This window comes from Herpailurus yagouaroundi, unplaced genomic scaffold, assembly GCF_014898765.1.
Source record: "Herpailurus yagouaroundi ecotype Mexico unplaced genomic scaffold, PumYag 187, whole genome shotgun sequence".
NCBI lineage: Eukaryota > Metazoa > Chordata > Mammalia > Carnivora > Felidae > Herpailurus > Herpailurus yagouaroundi.
The window spans coordinates 20,137,469-20,159,451 of NW_024412418.1; the positions used below are offsets into that span (position 1 = coordinate 20,137,469).

The 21,983-nt window shown below is 33.1% G+C and overlaps 1 protein-coding gene across 4 annotated transcripts in view; it reads right to left on the reverse strand.

Annotated features, from left to right (window-relative positions):
• The window catches only part of ELP4 (elongator acetyltransferase complex subunit 4), a 246,695-nt gene that overhangs the window by 130,585 nt on the left and 94,127 nt on the right, over positions 1-21,983 (reverse strand). For all 4 annotated transcript variants that reach the window (XM_040495538.1, XM_040495535.1, XM_040495536.1 and 1 more), the window contains one exon: positions 21,507-21,692. In XM_040495538.1, the coding sequence (XP_040351472.1) occupies positions 21,507-21,692 (186 nt within the window). The remainder of the gene's footprint in view (positions 1-21,506; positions 21,693-21,983) is intronic.

The window sequence follows — 21,983 nt, forward strand, 5'->3', positions numbered from 1 at the left end:
CAGAAGCAGTAGATATTATGGTATAATGTGTAAGGCAAGGTCCCATTATCATCTGTCAAGTGGGACCACGTTCCAGCTCTGTCACAGCTGAGGTCCTCTGTAGCATTTTAGAAACACGGAAGGGTCTAGCTAAGAGGTTGCAACATGGCCACCTCTGGAGTCTTCTATTCTCTACTTCCAGATGCTGCTATTTGGCTCTGGGATAACAATAAAGGCAAAGAAAAGGCGGTAGATGACTAGCACTAGACTAGTAGCCTACCTTTTCCTTCCCAACACAACCAGACATGAACCAAAAATATTGCTAAATAATATATTGTAAAAAAGAAGTCACATTTTAAGTAGCAAACATTCTAAAACACCCAGAATTTCATGGCTATAAAAAATAATTAAAAATATAATTATCAAATACCCTATAGGTTCTCTTGAATTATTTTATTTAACAGAAATTCAGTATTCCTTTTAGCCTGTGACATAGTGGTAGGTCTAATTCGATAATATCTTAGAAAAAAACTTTTGCTCTGAAGCTCTAGATAAGTTGAAAAATTGTTGTTTGTAAAATTTTATAATTTTGAAACTCCCATTTTATACAATGGTAATGTCTACCTGTTTAAAAATAATCTTTAGAAAAGGATGGGAAATATAAAACAGGAAAATTTCAGTCCAACATTATGTCCCGTTAGAGGAAAGTCCAAACATAATCAAGTATGTTCACTTTCTGAAAACATGATTGACTACTGAGCTTACTGGTATTCCTCGGTTTCTTAGGTTCCCTTGTAAAGACTGCAGAATGAAAAATAAAAGAAAGCTCGTTAATGTTACCTGACTCTATCAGAAATACATAGTAGCTTCTGTCACTAAACATTATGCTGAAATGCCTGTTTAACTCATACCTAGGGCAGTCTTTGAAACTCCTCTGTAAGTAGAAATGTGTGTTGTATACAGAATGTTTTAGCCTTTGAATCAGTGCTCCTAAAAGGAACCAGTAAAAATAATTATCCTTAATTGGCTTTAATACTCTCAATCACGTGGGTACCGAGTACAGAAAAACATAATTTGAAAATGCCCGTTTTTTTTCCAAGGCAATTTTTCATTCAATGGTGAGAAAATAATCCAGATTGATTCCTTACTTTCAGTTCTATGCCACAGGGAATGGTCCTACTCCAGGAATAACAGGGGCTTCAGAGGCCATAAACAAGTTCCTCTCAATATTTCTTTAGCCAAAGACTATTATATCAAACTCATCCAGGTTGGGTTTCAGCCAGTTATTCTTCACCCAAACAAAAATGTCTGCCAGACATTCCAACAGCTGGGAGACAGTTCACAATGAGTCAACTTGAAAATGATTCATTGTGCTGAGTACTGAACAATGTTGGGGTGGGGGTGGGGTGTGGCTGGGTTGGTTGTAGAGGGTGAGAACAAGTGGGAGATGAAGAATAACCATGTGGTTTTCCCATTAAGAAGAATCTTAGATAACAACCAGCAGGCTCTTATCATTTCATTTTTAGGATAAACTCAACTGGGAAGAGTACTCCTGTCATGGACCCTCAGATGAACAAGCACTTATAAAGGCTACTGACAATATTTCTTAATCAAAAGGTCAGATTTCCTTTTATCTATAAATACAAGTCTAAGCCTTTGTATCTAAATATCTGAATCTAAATGATAAAAATCAGTTTTTGTTAGAACTCATCTATTTGGAATTGTAGTGATATAAACTAGAGATTTCTCAATTATTTTAATAATAGAAATTGTAAGGTTTAAGGATGGAATTAGTGTTCTAGCATTCTATAAGCAAGGTCAGGTATATTTAAATGGACAACATGATATTTATTTCAAAGAGGGATACTTTCTTCAATTTAACCCTAAAATTTACTAATAAACCACTTAACACCCCATAATATTTGTTAACATTATAGATCTTTTTAAGGTAATTTAGGGGAGATAAAAAAAACCCCAACTATCCACTTTGTAGAGGAAAACTAATGAATTCCAAAATAAAAGATGTTTACAGCCTGGATTTAGAAATCTCAGAAACTCATGCATATATTTCATTTATTGGGTTTCTAAGTTCTGTAGGTTTATACTACAGTTATTAACTACAAACTAAATCCTATTATAAAAGCTTTCATAAAGTATTATAGCAAGAAAAAAGTTTTAATCATTACCACAAAATAAGTTATATTTAACAGTGACCTTACTGCTTTCTGCACAGCAGTTTTGGAAAATAGTTTATGTAATGTGGTAAACTGGATGGTGAAAGTTGTACAGATATTGAAAAAATGTAGAATACGAAGTACTGGAAATTATAATAACATCTAAATTCCTGACTGAGATAATCTTTATCTTAACTGCAAACTCATTCAGTCTTCCAGTTATGAACAAAGCATAAAAGATATTTGGGCATGTAAATGTACATATTTTTTTGAAAGTTAAATTAGTGTTACAGGTTACTTTGGTACCTCTGAGATTCATAGGGAGTATGGTATATTCATAGGGAGTATGGTATCAATATGTAAGATATGGTATGATCATACCTTAAAACCTTTCAAATCATAGTGTTAATACTAAGTGGTCTTTTAGATAAGGGTAGGTGAAATTTACTTAAAAAGAATCTAAAATTAACAGCTTTAAATAACCTCAAAAGCATAATAATAACAATTCACTTTAGGAAGAATACACTATGGACAATAAATTGTTATAATATAACTCACGGTGTTTGGGAAGCTTTAGCATAATAATCTGAGCAGAGGTCTTGAAACTGGAACTTTCACATTCTCATCCTAACAGATTCTAAGTGTTTTTATGTTATTAGCCAAGATGTGAAATCTCTTTGGTCTGCAGTATACGTAGTTGGAAATGGAGAAGTCAAGGTGTTTGTGCATCCATTACTTAGACATAAACTTTGAGTAATTTTTGTGTTGACTTTGAAGTTGTTACATTACACTTTCTAATAAGGAACATTTGACTAAGGACATTCAGGACTTACCAGTAGGAGTAAATTAATGGTTATATTCATGCATGGCACAATGACATCACCCAAGTATGTACAATGATACTGCCAGCCCTCCTCCTTGCCCATCTGGATGTGAAAATCTAGGATGGCTCAAAAATCCTCCTTATACTAGACAAATCTCCCTTCACTCTTGGGTGAAAGTTGTCAGCTCTGGACAGTAGCCAAGACATGACTAGGAGGGAAGCCAGAAGAGCAGAGAGCCAGTGTCCAGGAGTTTTAAGAGTTTGCTGGCAGTCTCAAATAGCATTGTATTAAGTTACATAAAAGGTCTTAAAACTTTCTGTTGCAGTGGAATTTCTTAATTAATTATTTAAATTTAAATTATGTCAAGTGGTGTTGCAAATTAAAAAAAGGCAAATCAGATTGTCCAGTCAACTACCTTTTTACTCCAATTTTAATTTCACAAAAAATTTCAGAGTTTTTCCTTTGATTGTTTCTTGCTTGGTTTCATAGGATGTTTCCTGTTTTCTTTTATAGAACGGTAACCTCTTTATTAGGATATGCCAAATCCATTAAATGGATTTTAAATAAAGGAAGATTAAATTAATGCTCCTTTCCAATTCAGAGCTCATTAAGCCAAAACTATGAACTTTAAGAGATAAAAATTCAACTACTGCCATATAAAGCTCCCTCCATTTTCTAATAAAAATAGTTGAGATACCTACTTAGAGTAACAAAGTAACAATCAGAATACCTCAAACCCTGAATGTTTTCCTACTTTCTTTGACCTAATTATCTCAACAACATAAAAGATAGTTTGGACTAACACAAAATATACTCCCAGGAAAGATTTTGAACAAGAGAATTAAAATGTAATTAACCAATCACTTAATTATTAAGAAGCTTGAAAAGCATAAACCAGTTGACATTAACCATTTATGCAATGCCTCAAGTAAGAATAAGTTCTTGAGCTACTCAAATAAGAGAGACAGCAAATACACAATATAAGGGTAGGGCCCCCATTTGAGTATGGCACACATGTCAGATTTGGGATTACAATAGTGCAAAAGAACTATTAAGTTAATACTGAAAAGTTAAAGAAATATTTAAGTTACTTTATGATTCAATGTATTATGTGACATAATGTGTGTGTGTGTGTGTGTGTGTGTGTGTGTGTGTTGTGGGGGGAGGGAGGAGAATCTCAAGAAAATCAAGTATACTACTCAACAACTCAAGTTATAATAACATTTTCCTGAAAAATGATATGCATAGAAACACAACCACACTAGCATTTATGACATTTCTTTGTGATATAATAAAAAAATAAATTTGGACAAAAGGATAAATCTATAGATGTTTAATGAGGTATTTGTTTTCCTATGCTTATTTAGTTTTACCTTCTATAGAAATTGAGATTATGAAATAATAAAATTGTTTTTATTGTAACTTTACAAACCTCCCCCTATCTTCCCCAGAGTTGTCACTTACTTCTGTAGATTAAAATTTTGTTTTTATTAAAAATATTTTATACTGGGAAAAATAATTGTGTTCATATTTTTTTTTGAGTTTAAGAAATAATATGATTTTACCAAATATAATTATACTAATAAATATTTATAATTGTAATAATACCTTAATGAAGGCATTAGATTAATTCTTCCCAGATTTAATACTTAAATTTATTCAAAGTCACACAGTGAATTTTAAAATATAGTGGAACTTTGGTAAATTAAAAAAAAATTCTAGCTATAACACTCTTGGTAGCATCATATACTGATATGTGAAATCATAAAGCAAACATATTTTGGTTCCTTTTTCTAATGCTTTAAAAACATATCCACAAAGGAGCTAATGGTAAATATACTTAACCTGAAAGGCAAAAAAATTGCTAAGTTGTCACTTTTACTAGCATTAAGCAATGGAGCCACATCTTTTTGGGATTCCCATCTGATTGAACTTAGTATTCTAAGTTTTGGCATGAAAATATTTTTTAAGAACACATGATGTTATTTTCAGAAATATTATTTACATTTACACTGGCTTCAAATAGTACATGCTTTGCAGAACATTTATTTACATCAGTTTTCTTTTCCAATAGGTTATTGTATAAAAACATCAAAAAAATCTTACAAATTCTGAAAACTTATAAATAAGGTAAACAAAATATTATAATGAATAGGCCAAATTGAATAATAGTATAATATTCCAAATTAATTGTAGGTAGTTTTTCATAAACTATATACCATCTAGTTTCATATTATGGAAATCATTCACATAGAAATTTTTATTTGTTGTTTAAAAATGTTTAATGGGCTGCTTCCCAAATCAGAAATTTGTTGCTTACTACTTTATACTTGAAACCCTTCAGATAATTCACAGATGTCCAAAAGCTCATAGCTTGCCTGGAAAAACAATTGCTAATATCCAAATATCAAACGGAGCATCCAGCTGATGTTTGTGATGCCGTGGTAGGTTAAAGATACTAAAGTTTAAAATCAGCTTAGAATAATCCCATATTGAGTATAAAATTATAGCCTGTCATCAGGAACAGGCTGACAGAGCCAGGTCCAGATGGGAGACTGGCTGGGAAAAAAGCTGAGGCAGGTGGGAAAATGATGGGAACCTGACGGCAGACAGGACTACTCCCTCTGCTGGCAAGGTTCTCATCTGCTCGAATTTTTAACTAATGACTTAGCTTTTCTTTAATTATTGAAGATAAAACCAATAAATTATGTAAGATGTTCTTTCTTAAGTTAGCTGTTCTGTATTTGCACATTTTCAAATTCATGGTCTCCTATTTTTCGCCAGATTAATTTCTCAGAGATATAAGGATCCAATGTTTCACCAGGAGGTCCAATTATTTGTCTTGTAATTTAATTGCATCATAAGCATAAGCAAATGTAGCATTGCTTTTATAATATAAGGCCTTTAAAAATTAAGAATGCCTTTAATTTATATTTGTTGAGATATGTACCTTCTTGAAGAAAAACATTTCTTGGGTACAGACTTCACAATCTCTTTCTCAGGCTCTGCATAATGCCCCGTAATGAAATAATATAGAAATGAACCATATAAATCAACTATACAGGGAACAAGGAAACAGCATGTCACAGCAAAAGAGCATAGATGTACAGCGCCAAACCTATCTGATAATCTAATGATCTGAGTTTACAGATATTATGTACTAATATGTAAGAAATTAAGAACTAATGTTTACACAAAAAATTTGTTAAATTTTACAGAAAAATTATTCAATATTTGATTTTCAATGTAAGTTAATAGCTGCAGCAAAAACATTTAGTAAAAATCTGTTCTAAGATTTTGGCCTACAACCAGAAGCTCCCAGAACAGGAGGGATCAGCTTTTTCACCCACTGTTCTCATCTGAATCCTGGCTTAAAAGCTATTCCAGCTCCCAGCTTTCCAGAAGGCTCCATCCCAGGAATCCCTGCCTGCCATTTGGTTTGCTGATTTTAATCTCTCAGGACTTTCTTACAGTGGCTCTACTATGCTGAACTGGCACTTGCTTCTAGAAGTGAGTTATTATTAAACCTGTAGGTCAATTGTGGCACTAACAACTCTTTGGAAGCTTTCAGCCACAGTGTACAATTTGCTAGTCTAATTAAATATTAATTCTAAGTGTTACATTTTGTGGCTAAGAGCTTTTATTTTCCATCATCAGCCTGGAAGAGAAAGAGGTTACAAGGCTAATTTAATCTCTCCCCTTGTCCTCCTCAACATTAAAGATTAACTACATAGGGTGCGAAAACATTATTAAAGAAGCAGAAATACTTTATATAGTAATAATAATGTAATTAATAGCAAAGGGCTAAAACATAATACTAGGATATAATATATGACCTGATATTTAAAGAGCTTTAAATTATAATTAGTTACAAGCATATTTCATCTCAATATTAAGAAATAAGTATCATCTTTTTTTGAAGACAGTAATCTTTCTTTAAGGGAAATGCATCAAAGTATACAAATAGGAATAATTCAAAACTTACATTTTCTCACAGGTATTTTTCAGAGAGCTTGTAACACCAAAGATTAAAAACTTACTAATTTTATTTGCAAAATAAATGCAAATTACATACAGTTGTACTTTTTTTCTGTACATAAAAAGTGATCAAGTTCAAAGATAGTTTATAATAAAGATAATTAACGTTAAAGATCCTTTCCCCTTTTTTCTTCTATCACGTTCAAGTGGACTGAACACAGAGGTCCCTCTCTGCTTCTGTTCCCAGAACAGTTGTGTCCATGCCTGGACACTGGGCATTATAAAGACTGCAGTCCACAGCCAAAGATTCCATATGCCCAAACAGATGACTCAATCTCCATACTGTGATGAGACGTTTCACTATTTCTATCATTGATATATTTAAAAATTTTGGCTCTAAATAGTACTTTAACAACCACCATCACCACAAGGAAGTACAGTATGAATCACCGTATGAACTGTAACATCACAAAGTTATTTTGGAACAAAAAAACCATTTTATATTAAAATTATTTTTCTTTTTATGGCTTGCTGAATATGCTTTGGTTAGGTTAAGTATAACAAAAGGTTTCTAAAGTGGCATTTTTTTTCCGTTAAAGATGCACATTTATCTTATTGACCATTTAAAATATCCTGCTTTTATTTAATATGCATATTTACATGAAGATAAAATAGTATATATTTTGCTATTAATGTTCTATATAGACAGAAACTTACAGATAATTTGGAGTTTATTTGTGTAAAAAGCTTCAAACATCCTTGACCAAGAAAGTAAATTCAATACATATGTATAATGCATACATGCTAAGATTTGATTTAAAAAATTAATCAGATACCAGCATGTGCAGTATAAAACAGAAGAAAAAAAAACTGGAGCTATAAGAATTTATAGATTTTTATAAGCAGCGTATGGTAGCAAAGTTGAAACACCTATTTCTCTATTATTTGTTATTATAAAGAATAAAAGACTCTGTTTCCAGTACACCAGACTCATATGAAGTTACTAAATTTTCAAAAACTACAATTTAACATACACGGCATAACATTAAAATAGGTTTAGTATGATTCAGTTGACTTTTTAAGATTGCTTCTTTTTATACTTTTAAAAATGTTAATTTCTTACAATCTACCTTAGAGTAGTTGAGAAGATCTAGAAAAATAAAAAGAACTCATGAAAAATTGACAGCCAGAATATCTGACTTTATCCTTTAGTAATTGATAGTTATGATCAAGAGATTAAATCTAATCTCTAATTTTCATCCTTAAATTTTCTCCTTAATAAAGTACATTTAAAAAGAGCACTTAAAATAGATTAAGTTATGGGACAGAGATGATGTTATGCTTTCCTATAATGATGCTCTTATCAACAATTACATTAAAAATATTTTCCAAAATTTTATAGTTGTAAACTCATAAAAGTCTGTTGTTCCTTTACCATGCAATTATTTTTAGTTCTTGTTTTAAGAATAAAAGATTTCACACTGAGAGAAATTCACAAGGCCACTGGAGTCCACATTTCATAATCCCATATTAGTGGTTAGTTCTAAGCAGTCCATTACTTGACTTAGAGTTTAGCTGCTAAGATACTCAGCATGAACACAAAAGTTTATGGATGTGAAAAGGCTTGTTCTGAATTTCTCTACTTTGAAACATTCACTCATTTCAAAACTTTATTATATTAATGCTGTAAAATATTAATTGGAAGACATATCAATTAAAATAACACACTAAATAAAAGCTTCCTCAATTTTCAAGAGATGTTCTAAAAAACAAAGCACTTTCTTCCTGCTTTTCTGTAGAAAATAAATTTTCCTTGGCATAAACTAACATACTGGTGATGGTATTCTCCAAACAGATAGGTGGGGCGGGGGTGTGGAGGGAAGTCCACAGATCAAATTGTTGGAAAACATTGACTATAGGATAAAAACTGAGTAAGGCTATTAATGGAGCAAATGACGATAATGACCAATCAAAATATGTTCTGGGACACTTTCAAATCTGAAATCTGTTCTGAATAAAAGAAAGTTTGAATAGTTTATAAACTAATGTTTGATAAGCAAACACATTAAATGCTGGTGATATTGAGAAGTATTCTAGAATGAGAATATGTTATTTAATATTTTACTGTAATGTCAAAGAAGTTTTCACCCCTTCATTATGATAGTTAAGGAGTAATTTATTAGGCTGTTGTTTATGTTTAAAAATTCCTTTAAAAAGTAGATTACAACAGTTTGAGTAAGTTAGCAATAATAAAAAGTACATTTTCCTCCTGAAAGGAAAGTTGTGAGAAAGCCACAGAAAAATATTTGCACCTCCCATTTGAATCACAATTCTAAGATCTTCCATACTTACTTCCTGATGGTTTCCAGTAAAAATGCTTTTGATCACTAAAAACAAGTCACCAACAACCTGTCATAGATCATGTAAACAAAATGCAGAAGCTAAGGGAAACCTACTTTCCTTTCACCTTACCAAGGAAATCATAACGAGGCATAAAACTAAATTTTTAATTTCAAAAAGCATAAATGTTATTGGTCATCATTTTCCTCAAGTACACAACTGTCACTGGGAATTGACAATAAAATTAACTTAAAAGGCACAAAATGTTCTATAATGTGGAGGTGGATGACAAATTTCACTATAGGAAGCCAGTTCCCATTTATAAAACCCAAAAAATTAATAGTTTCATATCTTGCTAGATGGGGAAATCGAACAGCATCCTACTGTAACTGCTTCAAAGGTGTCACTTTGCAAAAAATCTCATTAAAAAGTTTCGAGCATTGCACCAGCATTTCTGTTTCTAACAGTAAATAGGAAAAAAGCAGCAGTGTTATATGTGTCTGAAATAGAACAGCTTTGAATATAGAAATTTGTACTTAAGTTTTAAAAAGTTCAAGTAATATTCTCATACTTAAATAATAAATAGTAAGAGTTTCAAGGTAGGGTTTTAGTTATTTTTCTTAGATGTGACCTTCCCCCCCCCCCCGTTTTTTTTTCCAATCCACAGCAACCTTCATTCGACAACAGTTTTGAACAGTTGAGTTGTGAGAACGTGAGCAGCTGCTGTTATTATAACTAAAGGTCTGTCTACGGCTTGAGTCTGAGAGACCACATGTTCGGCTGTCCTCTCATCTTGCCATCCTCACCAATTAACTATTAACATGGAGGGCTGTACACATGCTCTTGGGGGCTCTTTAACAGGCTTCTTGGCGAGTGGAACAACTACACAGCAGGGATCTGGGAACTGGGTAATGCTCGAATATGGGGGAGCCGTCCGTAGTCCTGTTCTTTCTAATGACACTTTACACCACAGTTTAGCATGTAACAAAGTCTTATTTAACTTGGCCATTTTCACATACATTTTTTAATACAATGTCTTTGAGGAGGTGCTAAAATTATATTCTAGAATGAGACAATATCAGTAATATAACAACCTTGCAGGAAAATTGTTTAGGGCTATATATTTTTTAAGATACTCATAATATATTTGATGGATAATTTTAGCGTTTTCTTAACAGATACTTAGAGTTTATTTTTATGTATTTGTTTCAATGTGTGTTTGTTATTTTTCCCTGTTGCTGTTATGGAAATAAGTTTTAACCTAAAGAAAATAAAAAATTCTCAGTTCAAAGTTGTCAGGCTAAACACAAAATATTTCAAATGCAAATTTAAAAATAATTCTTTTTCGTTCTACTTGCAAAAGTCTTATTATAATAATAAATTCAAGTCAGTTTTGAATCTATGTCATTATTTTCCCTATTTTAACTTTTCCTCCTCTTTGCAATTTCCTTAACTATGTGTTCCTTCCCTACAATGAAATTAAACATGGGAAGCATGCCAAAAGTATAATAAAGGGTAACTAATCATTACTGTACAAGTCTGACAGAATGCTAATAACTAAAGTAAGAACACTGATTGGCTCTTTTACCGATTTAAGAGATATAGATATTTTATATACTTTTAACATAGTGATACTCTATACAACATATTCAAATAAAAGTATCACAATTCTATGACCTATAGATGTTTAATTGTTTCCAAGGATATGAAACTACATTTCTATTTCTTGCAGAAACCACTTTAGTATCAAATTCCAAGCTCAAGCCTGTAAATACCTTCCATATACTAATTTTCTGCTCCATTCATGCTGTCTTTTACATTGCTAAAAAAACTCCACAAGGATAGTAATTTTGTTTGTCTTATTCACTGCTATATCCTCATGAGTGCCTAGTGCCTCAGCAATAAATATCTGTTCATGAATGAATAAGCTAAATTACCCTTAGACATTCAATCACCACTTAAATTCTGACTTGGAGTCTATAGGAATGGCGCTGGTCATAGTGGAGAGGAAGTTGATGTACGATGTTAGAAGAGTCTTGGAACAACATGGTGATGTTACTATGACTTAGATGGCCACCTGACTTCATGCATGCCTCCTGGTCTATCTCAGGCTTGACCTGTTAGAAGATTCTGTCAGAGACTTTCATAAAAAGAGACAGAAAGCTGAGGACTTCTACTGCTTTGATGAACTTGTACACCTTATTTCTATGGCCTGATCTCTGTTCAAATTTTCATTTTTGGAAGTCTCTGGAAAGTAATTATAGTGAAGGTAATGATTGCTCGCATATATTGAGTGACTACTATGTGTTAGCGCTGTGTCAGCACATGTTTTTGCTAATCCTCTGAATTAGGTATTCCTCACTCCATTTTTTAAAACATGAAGAAGATGAGGTTGAGAAAGTTAAGACCTGACTAAAACTATATGACTAATTGGGTCTATCTGTCTCCAAAAGCCCAGGCTCTTTCATCATTAAATGCTACCTTGTGTACACAAGTCTGTGTCTTAATTTTGACCTTCTTTTAGTACTTCTATTGAGTAAGCTGCAGAGCATGGTGGTTAAGAGTATGGTACTTACAGGGTACTGCTTTGGTCTAAATCCTGCCACTCACTAGCCGTGTGACCTTGGGAAAGTCACTTCAACTTTTTTGTCCCCTGTTTCCTAATCTGTAAAATGGAGACAATAACAGCACCAACCATATAGGGTTACTGTAAGGATAAAATGAGGTAATATTTAAAAAGATTTGAGGACTGCATCTGGCTCATAAAAAGTACTATGTAAGATTTATTAAATAAACTCACAGTCTCCTGGTTCTGTGTATTCATATGTCTTTGATTAGATTTGTGAGCATACTGCTTCTGGTTCTTATTCCCTTTCCTTACCCTAAACCCTGTGGTTTTCTCTGCTGGTTTTTTAAGAGTTCTTGGGTTTTATCCCCTGTTTACATCATGATTGGCTGAAGCAAACTCTTAAATCTTGTATGTTCTCTTAAGTACTTTGACATAAAAACAAATATATAATGAGATGTTATAGTCATAGAGCAAAAGAATATATATACATTTTAATACCTCAACTGATATTAGGACCAGAAAACTACTATATGATAGCTAGAAGGGCGCCTGGGTGGCTCAGTTGGTTAAGTGTCTGACTTCAGCTCAGGTCATGATCTCACAGTCTGTGATTTTGAGCCCCTCATCGGGCTCTGTGCTGACAGCTCAGAGCCTGAAGCCTGCTTCGGATTCTGTTTCTCTCGCTTTCTCTGCCCCTTCCTCTCTCTCTCTCTCTGTCTCTCTCAAAAATAAATTTAAAAAACATTAAAAAATGGATAGGTAGAAAAATTGCGTAGAAAAGATATTATGGAAAATGTGAAAATTGTAGATGGATGGGCAGTTTGTTTTTTTTTATATTTTGAGGAATACATCGTAATTCTTGGTCACATTATTTAACCTTATACTCATCGCCAAAGTCTGACCCCCCATTTTCCTATTTCCATTTCAAAATAGTCTTTTTACTAGAACCTTAAAAAACATAAATTTAAATGATATCTCTTCCAGTTATACAATTTTTTAAATGTATCTGTAAAATACCAAAATGCAAATATTGCATAATGTTTAGATATCTAGTCCATTTAATCACCTTGATCATTATTTAATTGGTGACGTAGACAGGATGACTTGAGGATACCTGACAGTATGACGGCTGTTTCCTTCTACAGAGACTGCAAAGATCACAGTCACAAGCATTCACAATGGGTTTGGAATCTCCTTCTAAATAATGAACATGATGGCCACCAAAATAGCTTTGGAAAAATGTTCTTTTCTTTTTTCTTGCATAGGTCCCTTTGGAATAAATAAAAAAATTACATATATACACGTATTTATTTCATAACTGTTTTCTTTGCTTTGCAATTACACATAAGGAAATATGTTTCCATCCTTTTTTCCTCCCTTGACTGCAATGAAACTTTTTACTTAATCTTTCACATGTACTAATTTGTCAACAATTTTACAATGATAGTTTTCTCTTTAAAAATGCTGAATAGCAACGCCGGTCTAGAACTTTTTTTCCTCATGGGAAGTTACTGCCATCAGAAGTAGTTAATAATTCAAGATACATAAAGACGTAGTGTGACAGGGAGGAAAGAGTAAGTTTTAGATTTAAACAGATCAGAGTTTGCTACTAGCTTTAAACATGTTATTAAATACGTGACTTTGTTGCATCGCTTAATATCAGTTTAATCGTGTTTGCAACTGGCATCATGCCTATCTTGCAGAGTGTTTTTGATGATTAGGGCAGCTGGCTATATAACCTAAAAGTGAAGATGGTGTAGTCTGGAGTCAGGGGAAGACATGAGGCAGAACATTACTGGCCTTGCCTCTTATTAACTGTGTAACCTTGTAAAAATAGAGGTAAGGCTTGTGGTGGATATTCAAGGACATAACGCTTGTAGTGTGCTTCGCATGTGGTATGTACCTAATAAATACTTATAGTAATAGCACAGTTGTAGTGGTACTGAGAGTAGCACTATTTTTACGAGTATTTGATAAGTCTGTTCCAGGTTTACTTCTCATCAAAATCAAGAAGCTCATGAAAGCTAACCAAACTAGTATTAAAGTATTAATTTTATAATGACTTAACATCATTAACAATGTAAACAATACAAGTATGTGTAGAATATCTAAAATGATTAGAGAAAGGAGTTTCCCTATGATATTGGTGTGATTATAAACTCACAATAATAAGTTAGGTTCATGCAAAATCTGTAAAAGTCTTTGCAGGAAAAATAAATCATCCTCTTATAACAATTATAAATAAATTCTACTGGCTAAGGAGGCAAAATTCTTATCTTGCTTATGTCTAAATTTTTAGTAATAAGACTTGAAATATGCTGATATATCCTGTATATAATTAAGATGACTAAATGACATTATAATAAATTGGCCATTTGCAGGAAGGGTTTGGGTATGTTAGAAAAAAGATCTAAAATCACAAAAATTTATAATAAAGATTCAAGAAGTTTCAACAATCAGATATTAGAAACGATTTCCTAAGTAAGAATCATTATTCCTTAAACATTTATTAAACATCTAGAAAAAGCTTAGTTACTGTGCTATGAATTTTTATACTTTATTGCCTTTAATGATGTATTACTTTCATAAACCTAACCTGGAAAAAAGAAAACTATAAATATGTGGCCCTGACTTCCCAGAGGTTACAAAGTATTAGATACATAAGATTATATGAAATCACATGTTTGAGGCAGTCAATAAGTACCTTGGTAAATAGTAACTCTAATAAAAAGAGAACTAGTGAATGTAAAGTGTGTTAACATATATTAGAATGTTAACTAATAAGTCAAAAACTATTTGAGAATGTAAACTACAGTCGTTTAAAACATTCAAATTGGATTACACTGATCTATTAGTAAAAGATAAAACTATCAAACTTTTAGAAGAAAACAGGAAAAAGACCCTACTGAGGGCAAAGATTTGTAAACTGGGAGGAGTAGGAGAGAGAAATTGCTAACCATTAAAAAAAAATGATAAGATAAACTTTATCTAGATTAAAAACTTTAACTCTTCAAAAGATACTGTTATTAGAAAAGGCAAGCCATAGACTGGAAGAAATTATTGCAAAGATATACCGAAAATATTTCAGGAATTTCATAATTCAATAATAAGTAGATAAATAACCCAGTTAAAAAATGGACAAAACACTTACACAAAATAAGACAGGCAAAATAGCCAATAAGCATATGATAAGATGATCAACATCATTAGTTGTCAGGGAAATGCAAATTATCGCAATGTCATACAGTTCAAGTGTACTATTATGGCTAAAATGTGAAAGACTGAAAATAAAAAGGTTTAGAGGGATGTGATTCCTAGAAAGATGAAAATACGTATCTGTACAAAGACTCATACATTAATGACCATAGCAGCTTTATTCATAAAGGCTTCAATCTGGAAATAACACAAATGTCCATAAATAGGTGGAAGAATAAAGAAATTGTGGCATATTTTTATGCTCAAAAACTAATTAGCAATAAAAGTAAACTGGTGACATGTACAACACTGTAGATGGTGCTGATATTAACCAATATGATTGTTTATATTGTATAATGAAATGTGCAAATATTTGGAAGATTGGCATAACTCCATGAACCAATCAATGCCTTCCAAATGACCAAGGAATGATATGTCAATATTTTGAATGAGTAAAAGACCCATTCAAAGTGCAAGATAAAGCAATGAATGCCTTTTAGTGTAGCATAATATGAAAAAGTTCATTCACAGTTTTTGATTTCACATTGTAATATTTGTAATGTTTGTAAAACTATTACTTTTTGAGTTTCAGTGTATATTGAAGAATCTCTACAATTATCAAAAAAAAAAAAGGCTACTAAAACACTTCTCCCTTTTCCAACAATGTATCTGTGTGAAGTCAGATTTTCTTTTCATACTTGAACCAAAACAATATATCACAATGGATTGAATAATGAAGCCAATATTAGAACCTGCTGTTTCCTACTAAGGAAAAATGTAAAACAATGTTACTCTTCTAACTAAATTTTTTTTAAATCATTTTTTTACAATCATGTGATCAGTTCATTATTAACAGAATTCGTAAATAAATATTTGAAAATTTCTTAGTTTCAATTTGTAATATGGTAAATATCAATAGATACAACCCAAATAATGTCTTTTTGAGATCATCAATAGTTTTTAAGAGTGTAAAGAGGTTCTAAGATTAAAAAGTTTGAGAACCACTGAACTAAAGTTCTGATCTGGTATACTTATAACTCTGCTACCAGATTTACCAACTATTTTGTAACCTACGTTTAAAAAAATTTTTTTTAATGTTTATTTATTTCTGAGACAGAGAGACACAGAGCATGAGAGGGGGAGGGGCAGAGAGGGAGACACAGAATCTGAAGCAGGTCCAGGCTCTGAGCTGTCAGCACAGAGCCTGACGCAGGGCTCGAACTCACAAAAGGTGAGATCACGACCTGAGCTGAAGTTGGTCACTCAACAGACTGAGCCACCCAGGCGCCCCATGTAACCTACATTTTTTTAAATCAGCAGCTTTATTGAGATATAATCTACATACCATTCAATTCACCTACTTAAAGTATACAATTCAGAGGTTTTTTAGTATTCACAGATATGTGCAACCATTACTCAAGGCAATTTTATAACATTTTCATCACCTTAAAAAAAAACAAAAAACAAACCAATCTTTTTATTTATCACCCCAACACATACTCAAGGTCTCCCTATCTCCCAGCACTACAAAGCCTTAGGTAACCACTATCTACTTTCTGTCTCTACAGATTTCCCTATTCAGGACTTTCATATTAATGAAATCATATATGTTCTATTGTGATGGCTTCTTTTACTTAGCATAATCTTTTTAAGGTCCATCTGTCTTATAGCAAGTATTAGAACTTTATTCCTTTATATAGCCAAATAGTATTTCATTGTATGGATATACCACATTTGCTTATCCAGTATCAGTTAATAGAGATTTAGGCTGTTTTCATCTTTTGGCTGTTATTAATAATAATGCTATAAACTTTCAGGCACAAGTTTCTATGTGGACACATGGTCTCATTTCTATTGGGTATATACTAATGGGTGGAATTGCTGGGTCACACTGTAACTCCAGGTTGAATCACTGAAAAGCGCCACACTGTTTCCAAAGCAACTGTACCCTTTTATATTCCCACCAGCAGGGTATAAGGATTCCATTGTCTTCACCTTGCCAACACTTAATGTTACCTGAGGTTTCTCATTGTAATTTTGATTTGCATTTTTGTGGATTAATGATGTTGAGCATCTTTCATGTGCTAATTGGCCATTTGTACATCTTCTCTGGAAAAATGTGTACTCAAATTACTGTCCCATTTTTATTGAGTTGTCTTATTATTGATTTGTAAGCATTCTTTATATATTGTAGATAAAAATTTCTAATCAGATATGACTTGCAAATATTTTCACCTACTCTGTGGGCTGCCTTTAACAATTTCTTGACGGTGTCCATTGAACATAAAAGTTTTTAATTTTGAGGTGCTTGGCTGGCTTAGTTGGTAGAGCATGCATTTCTTGATAGTTTTGGCTGCTACATTCAGGTTTCCGATCCATCCTGCATTAATTTTTGTACATGCTGTGGAGTAATGGTTCACCCTCATTCTTTTGCATGTGGCTATCTAGTTGTCCTATTCCATTTGTTGAAAAAGCCTATCGTTTTCTCATTGAATGGTCTTGGCACACTTGTCGAAATCAGTTGACCATAGATATATGGGTTTATTTCTGGACTCTCAATTCTATTTCATTGATCTATATGCCTATTCTTATGATAGTACTACACTGTCTTTTACCATTGTTTTCTAGAAAGTTTTGCAATTGAGAAGTATGAGCCCTCCTAGCTTATTCTTTTTTTAAAGGATTATTTTGGCTATTCTAAGTCTTCTGAAATTCCATAGCCATTTTAGAATCAGCTTGCAGATTTCTCCAAAAAAGTCAGCTGGGATTCTGATAGGGACTGTGTTGAATCTGCAGATCAGTTTGGAGACAATGGTCATATTAATTTTGAACCTTCTGATCCATGAACCTGGAAAGTTTTTCCATTCATTTAGATCTTTTAAAATTTCTTTCAACAGTGTAATGTAGTTTTCAGAGTATAAGTTGTACATTCTTCTTGTTAAAATTATTTTTAAGTATTTTATTCTTTTTGATGCTATTATGAATGCAATTGTTTTCTGCATTTCATCTTCAGATTGAAACACAAGTTTTTAATATTCACCTCCCCACTACAGAGTAAGGTGCCTGAAAGGAACCAGTGTCTCTCATTCATTTTAAAATTTCCACTATATATATAGTGGACTATAGCACTGTCAGTCACTCAAAAGCAGTGTAGAAGAAATGAATGAATGAATGAGATACAACACAGCTTCAACAATAAAATTTATAAGAAATGCGGATTTTCTCCACAGTTTGTTGACAGAGAAATATTTGGATTTAAGAAAGCTTGATGTGAGACGCACCAGTTGGGATAGTTTGTGACTGTTGATCTCAGGGTTGTGAGTTTGAGCCTCATGTTGGGGGTAGAGTTTACTTAAAAAAAGGAAATCTTGATGTGAAAAGTCAAACTTTTTTTCTGATTAAGATCTAATTTTTCTTTTGCTCAAAGTTTGCAATTATTAAAGAGGAATGCTAACTTGAACAGCAGGAAGTTGCTATGGTAACCCTTAGAAAGCTCAAAAGCACAAGTCACTGACAATGTATGGGGGTATGCTGTCAATCATACTCCTCTCTCTACTTGTGCAGGAAGGAATATGGTGCTTTACAAACTTAATAGCCCTTAAACAATGTCTCAGCTTTAACCCTTATACATAGGTTTAGATACAGCATCTTAAAATGGCATTCCTTTATCTCCTTGGTGAACTCAAAATTTCAATTATATCTTATATTTCTGTTAATTTAATTAATGTTTATTAATTTAATTTAAATGGCATTTCTTTATCTCCTTGGTGAACTTCAAATTTCAATTCTATCTTTTATTTCTGTTAATTTGATTTAATTTCTGTCAGTGTTTATTCCTGTTAGTTTAATCAAATGTAAAGTTTGCATAGATCCATGAAATCTCACCAAGGATAGTCTTTGTTTCTGTGATTTGCTTGAACAGGTCATTTCACTTGGGATACTACTTTACTCAGCCGAAGGCAGGAGCCTAGCTCAGATGAGCCCCACGTCCTTTCTAACTCCAAGATAAAAGATATGAGAGCTACTAGCTTTGAGAGAATGAGTTCCAGAATAAAAACGTGCTACGTATTCTAGTATGAGGTGCTGGAACCCAGTTTTCTGGGTTCAAACCATGGTTTCTCAGGTATTAAACATTGATCTAGTTTCTTAACTTCTCTGTATCTCAGTTTCCTTACATGTAAAATGTAGATTACAACAGTAGTTATGTAAGGATTTTATAAGAACTTTAAGATCTTGACTTTAAGTATTTTGTATTTGTTAGTGCTATCATTATTATTATTGAGACTTCCTAGAGAAGTAAAGGAAAACAAAGCTCAACATTATTCTGCTACGAAAGTCATTCTATATCAAAGTGTTAATTTAGTGTATGTACATTAGAAAAGATGATTTCAGTGATTTAGCTTATTTTGACTTTCAGATTCATTCACTGCAGGTGATTTTTTTTTAGTTTTATTATTTCTAGTATTGTGTTTGTTATAGAAATATATTTAATAATAAATACTGTGGAAAAATATACAATGTAATTGTACTCTCTATTACATATAAAATAACAACAATGATGAAAATTGTCCCAAACTTGCTTCTTGAATACTCTTTTTATAAAAAAAAAAAATTAAGTTTTATTTATTTAACAAATCTCTATATCCAGTGTGGGGCCTGAACTCATGACCGTGAGATCAAGAGTTGCATGCTCTTCTGACTGACCCAGCCAGGTGCCCCAGCCTCTTGAACACTCTTAAGAAAAGGACTTTTTGAGCTGATGAGGCAAATCTTGCAAAAATCCCTCTTTTTCTGTCTGGGGAGATGGACCTTTTTCCCTAAGAGTGTTGTTTCAGGAGGTTTACACATAGAAACAGCAAGGGAAGAAAAGGACATGTCCTATTTAGATCAGTGTTTGTCTTTTCTTTTCCTTTTACATTTTTTTAGTGTTAATTTATTTTGAGAGAGAGAGAGTGCAAACAAGCAGGGGAGGGGCAGAGAGAAGGGGAGACAGAATCCCAAGCAGGCTCCCGGCTGTCAGCACAGAGCCCAACATGCGGCTCAAACTCACGAACTGCGAGATCACAACCCGAGCTGAAATCAAGAGTTGGAGGCTTAACTGACTGAGTCACCCAGGTGCCCCTTTTCTTTTTTTCCTCAAAATTTTGAATGTGGCAAAATATATATAACATAGAATTTACCATTTTAACCATTTTTAAATGTATAATTCCGTGTTATTAAGTACATTCATGATGTTGTGCCACTACCACCAACAACCATTTTCAGAAACTTTGTACCTATTAAGTAACTTGCCATTCCCTCTCCCTCAGCCCAGGGCAGCCACCATACTACCTTCCGTTTCTATGATTTTTACTACTTTAAGTACTTCGTATAAATGGAATCACAGTATTTGTCTTTTTGTGACTGACTTATTTCACTTAGGATAATGTCCTCAGATTCATCAGTGTTGCAGCATATGTTAGAATGTCCTTCCTTTTCTTTTTTTTATTAAAAATTTTTAGGGGCGCCTGGGTGGCGCAGTCGGTTAAGCGTCCGACTTCAGCCAGGTCATGATCTCGCGTTCCGTGAGTTCGAGCCCCGCGTCAGGCTCTGGGCTGATGGCTCAGAGCCTGGAGCCTGTTTCCGATTCTGTGTCTCCCTCTCTCTCTGCCCCTCCCACGTTCATGCTCTGTCTCTCTCTGTCCCAAAAATAAATAAACGTTGAAAAAAAATTAAAAAAAAAATTTTAACATTTTTATTCATTTTTTGACAGAGACAGAGCACGAGCTGAGGGAGGGCAGAGAGAGAGAGAGAGAGAGAGACAGACAGACAGACAGACAGACAGACAGAATCTGAAGCAGTCTCGAGGCTCTGAGCTGTCAGCACAGAGCCCGATGCGGGGCTTGAACCCATGCCTGAGCTGAAGTCAGCCACTTAACTGACTGAGCCAACGAGGCACCTCATAATTTCCTTCATTTTCAAGGCTGAGTAATATTCCATTGCAATATAGGCCATATCTTATCAAGTTCATCTGTTAATGAATACTCAGATTGGTTCCACATTTTAGCTATTGTAAATAATGCTGCTATGAATATGGGTGTGCAAATATTTCTTCAAGATCTATATCCACATTTTAGATCTTTATGATTAATCTAATGATTAATGAAAAGATATCAGTAAAAAATCAACCACATAACACAATGTATTATGCATTTACAAGAAATCAAAGAAAAAAAATAATATTATTAAAGATAGACTTACCATATACTCACTGTGTATTAAAACTACAAATACACAACAATTTAACAATCTAAAGTAAAGGACATTTTGCTCTCTGGCATTCCTGAAATCTGTTCTACTTAAATGGCATATGAAAATAATTTATCAGACTCAGACTCTGAGTGTTTATATATTGCTCTTCATTATGTAGCACTAATTAGGGGAAAGGAGTTTTGGAAAGATTCTTACCTGGATGAGATGTGTTGGCATTGTGATCATACAAGCTGAAAGAGAGGTTCGCAGAAGACCACGGAGGACATACAGGAACTTCGTAAGGCTGTGACTGTTGCCATTTTCCATACAGCAGATGTCATCCCCCCACAAAGGTGAACCAAGATTCTGGATTCCTATTCTTAAAATGTTTTTCTGTTTTTTCTAAAGAAATGCGTGTGTCGGGTTGGGGGGGAGACAAACACATTAAGTTTTATTAACAAATAGGATACCTCCTTTAGTTCTTTTTGCCAGTTTTTGAAATTTATAACATAGCAGGGAGATAGTAGAGATGGTAAAAAGCTTTATGTATAGTTAATATACGGCAATATAAAGGAAATCATCTATATTGCAAGAGTATTAAAAAATAGCTGTTTTTTTCTCACTTTTGGAAAATTTGAAGAGTATCAAAAGCCTCAAGTTTCTAAATTTTAAGTGACCACTTTACGAATTATG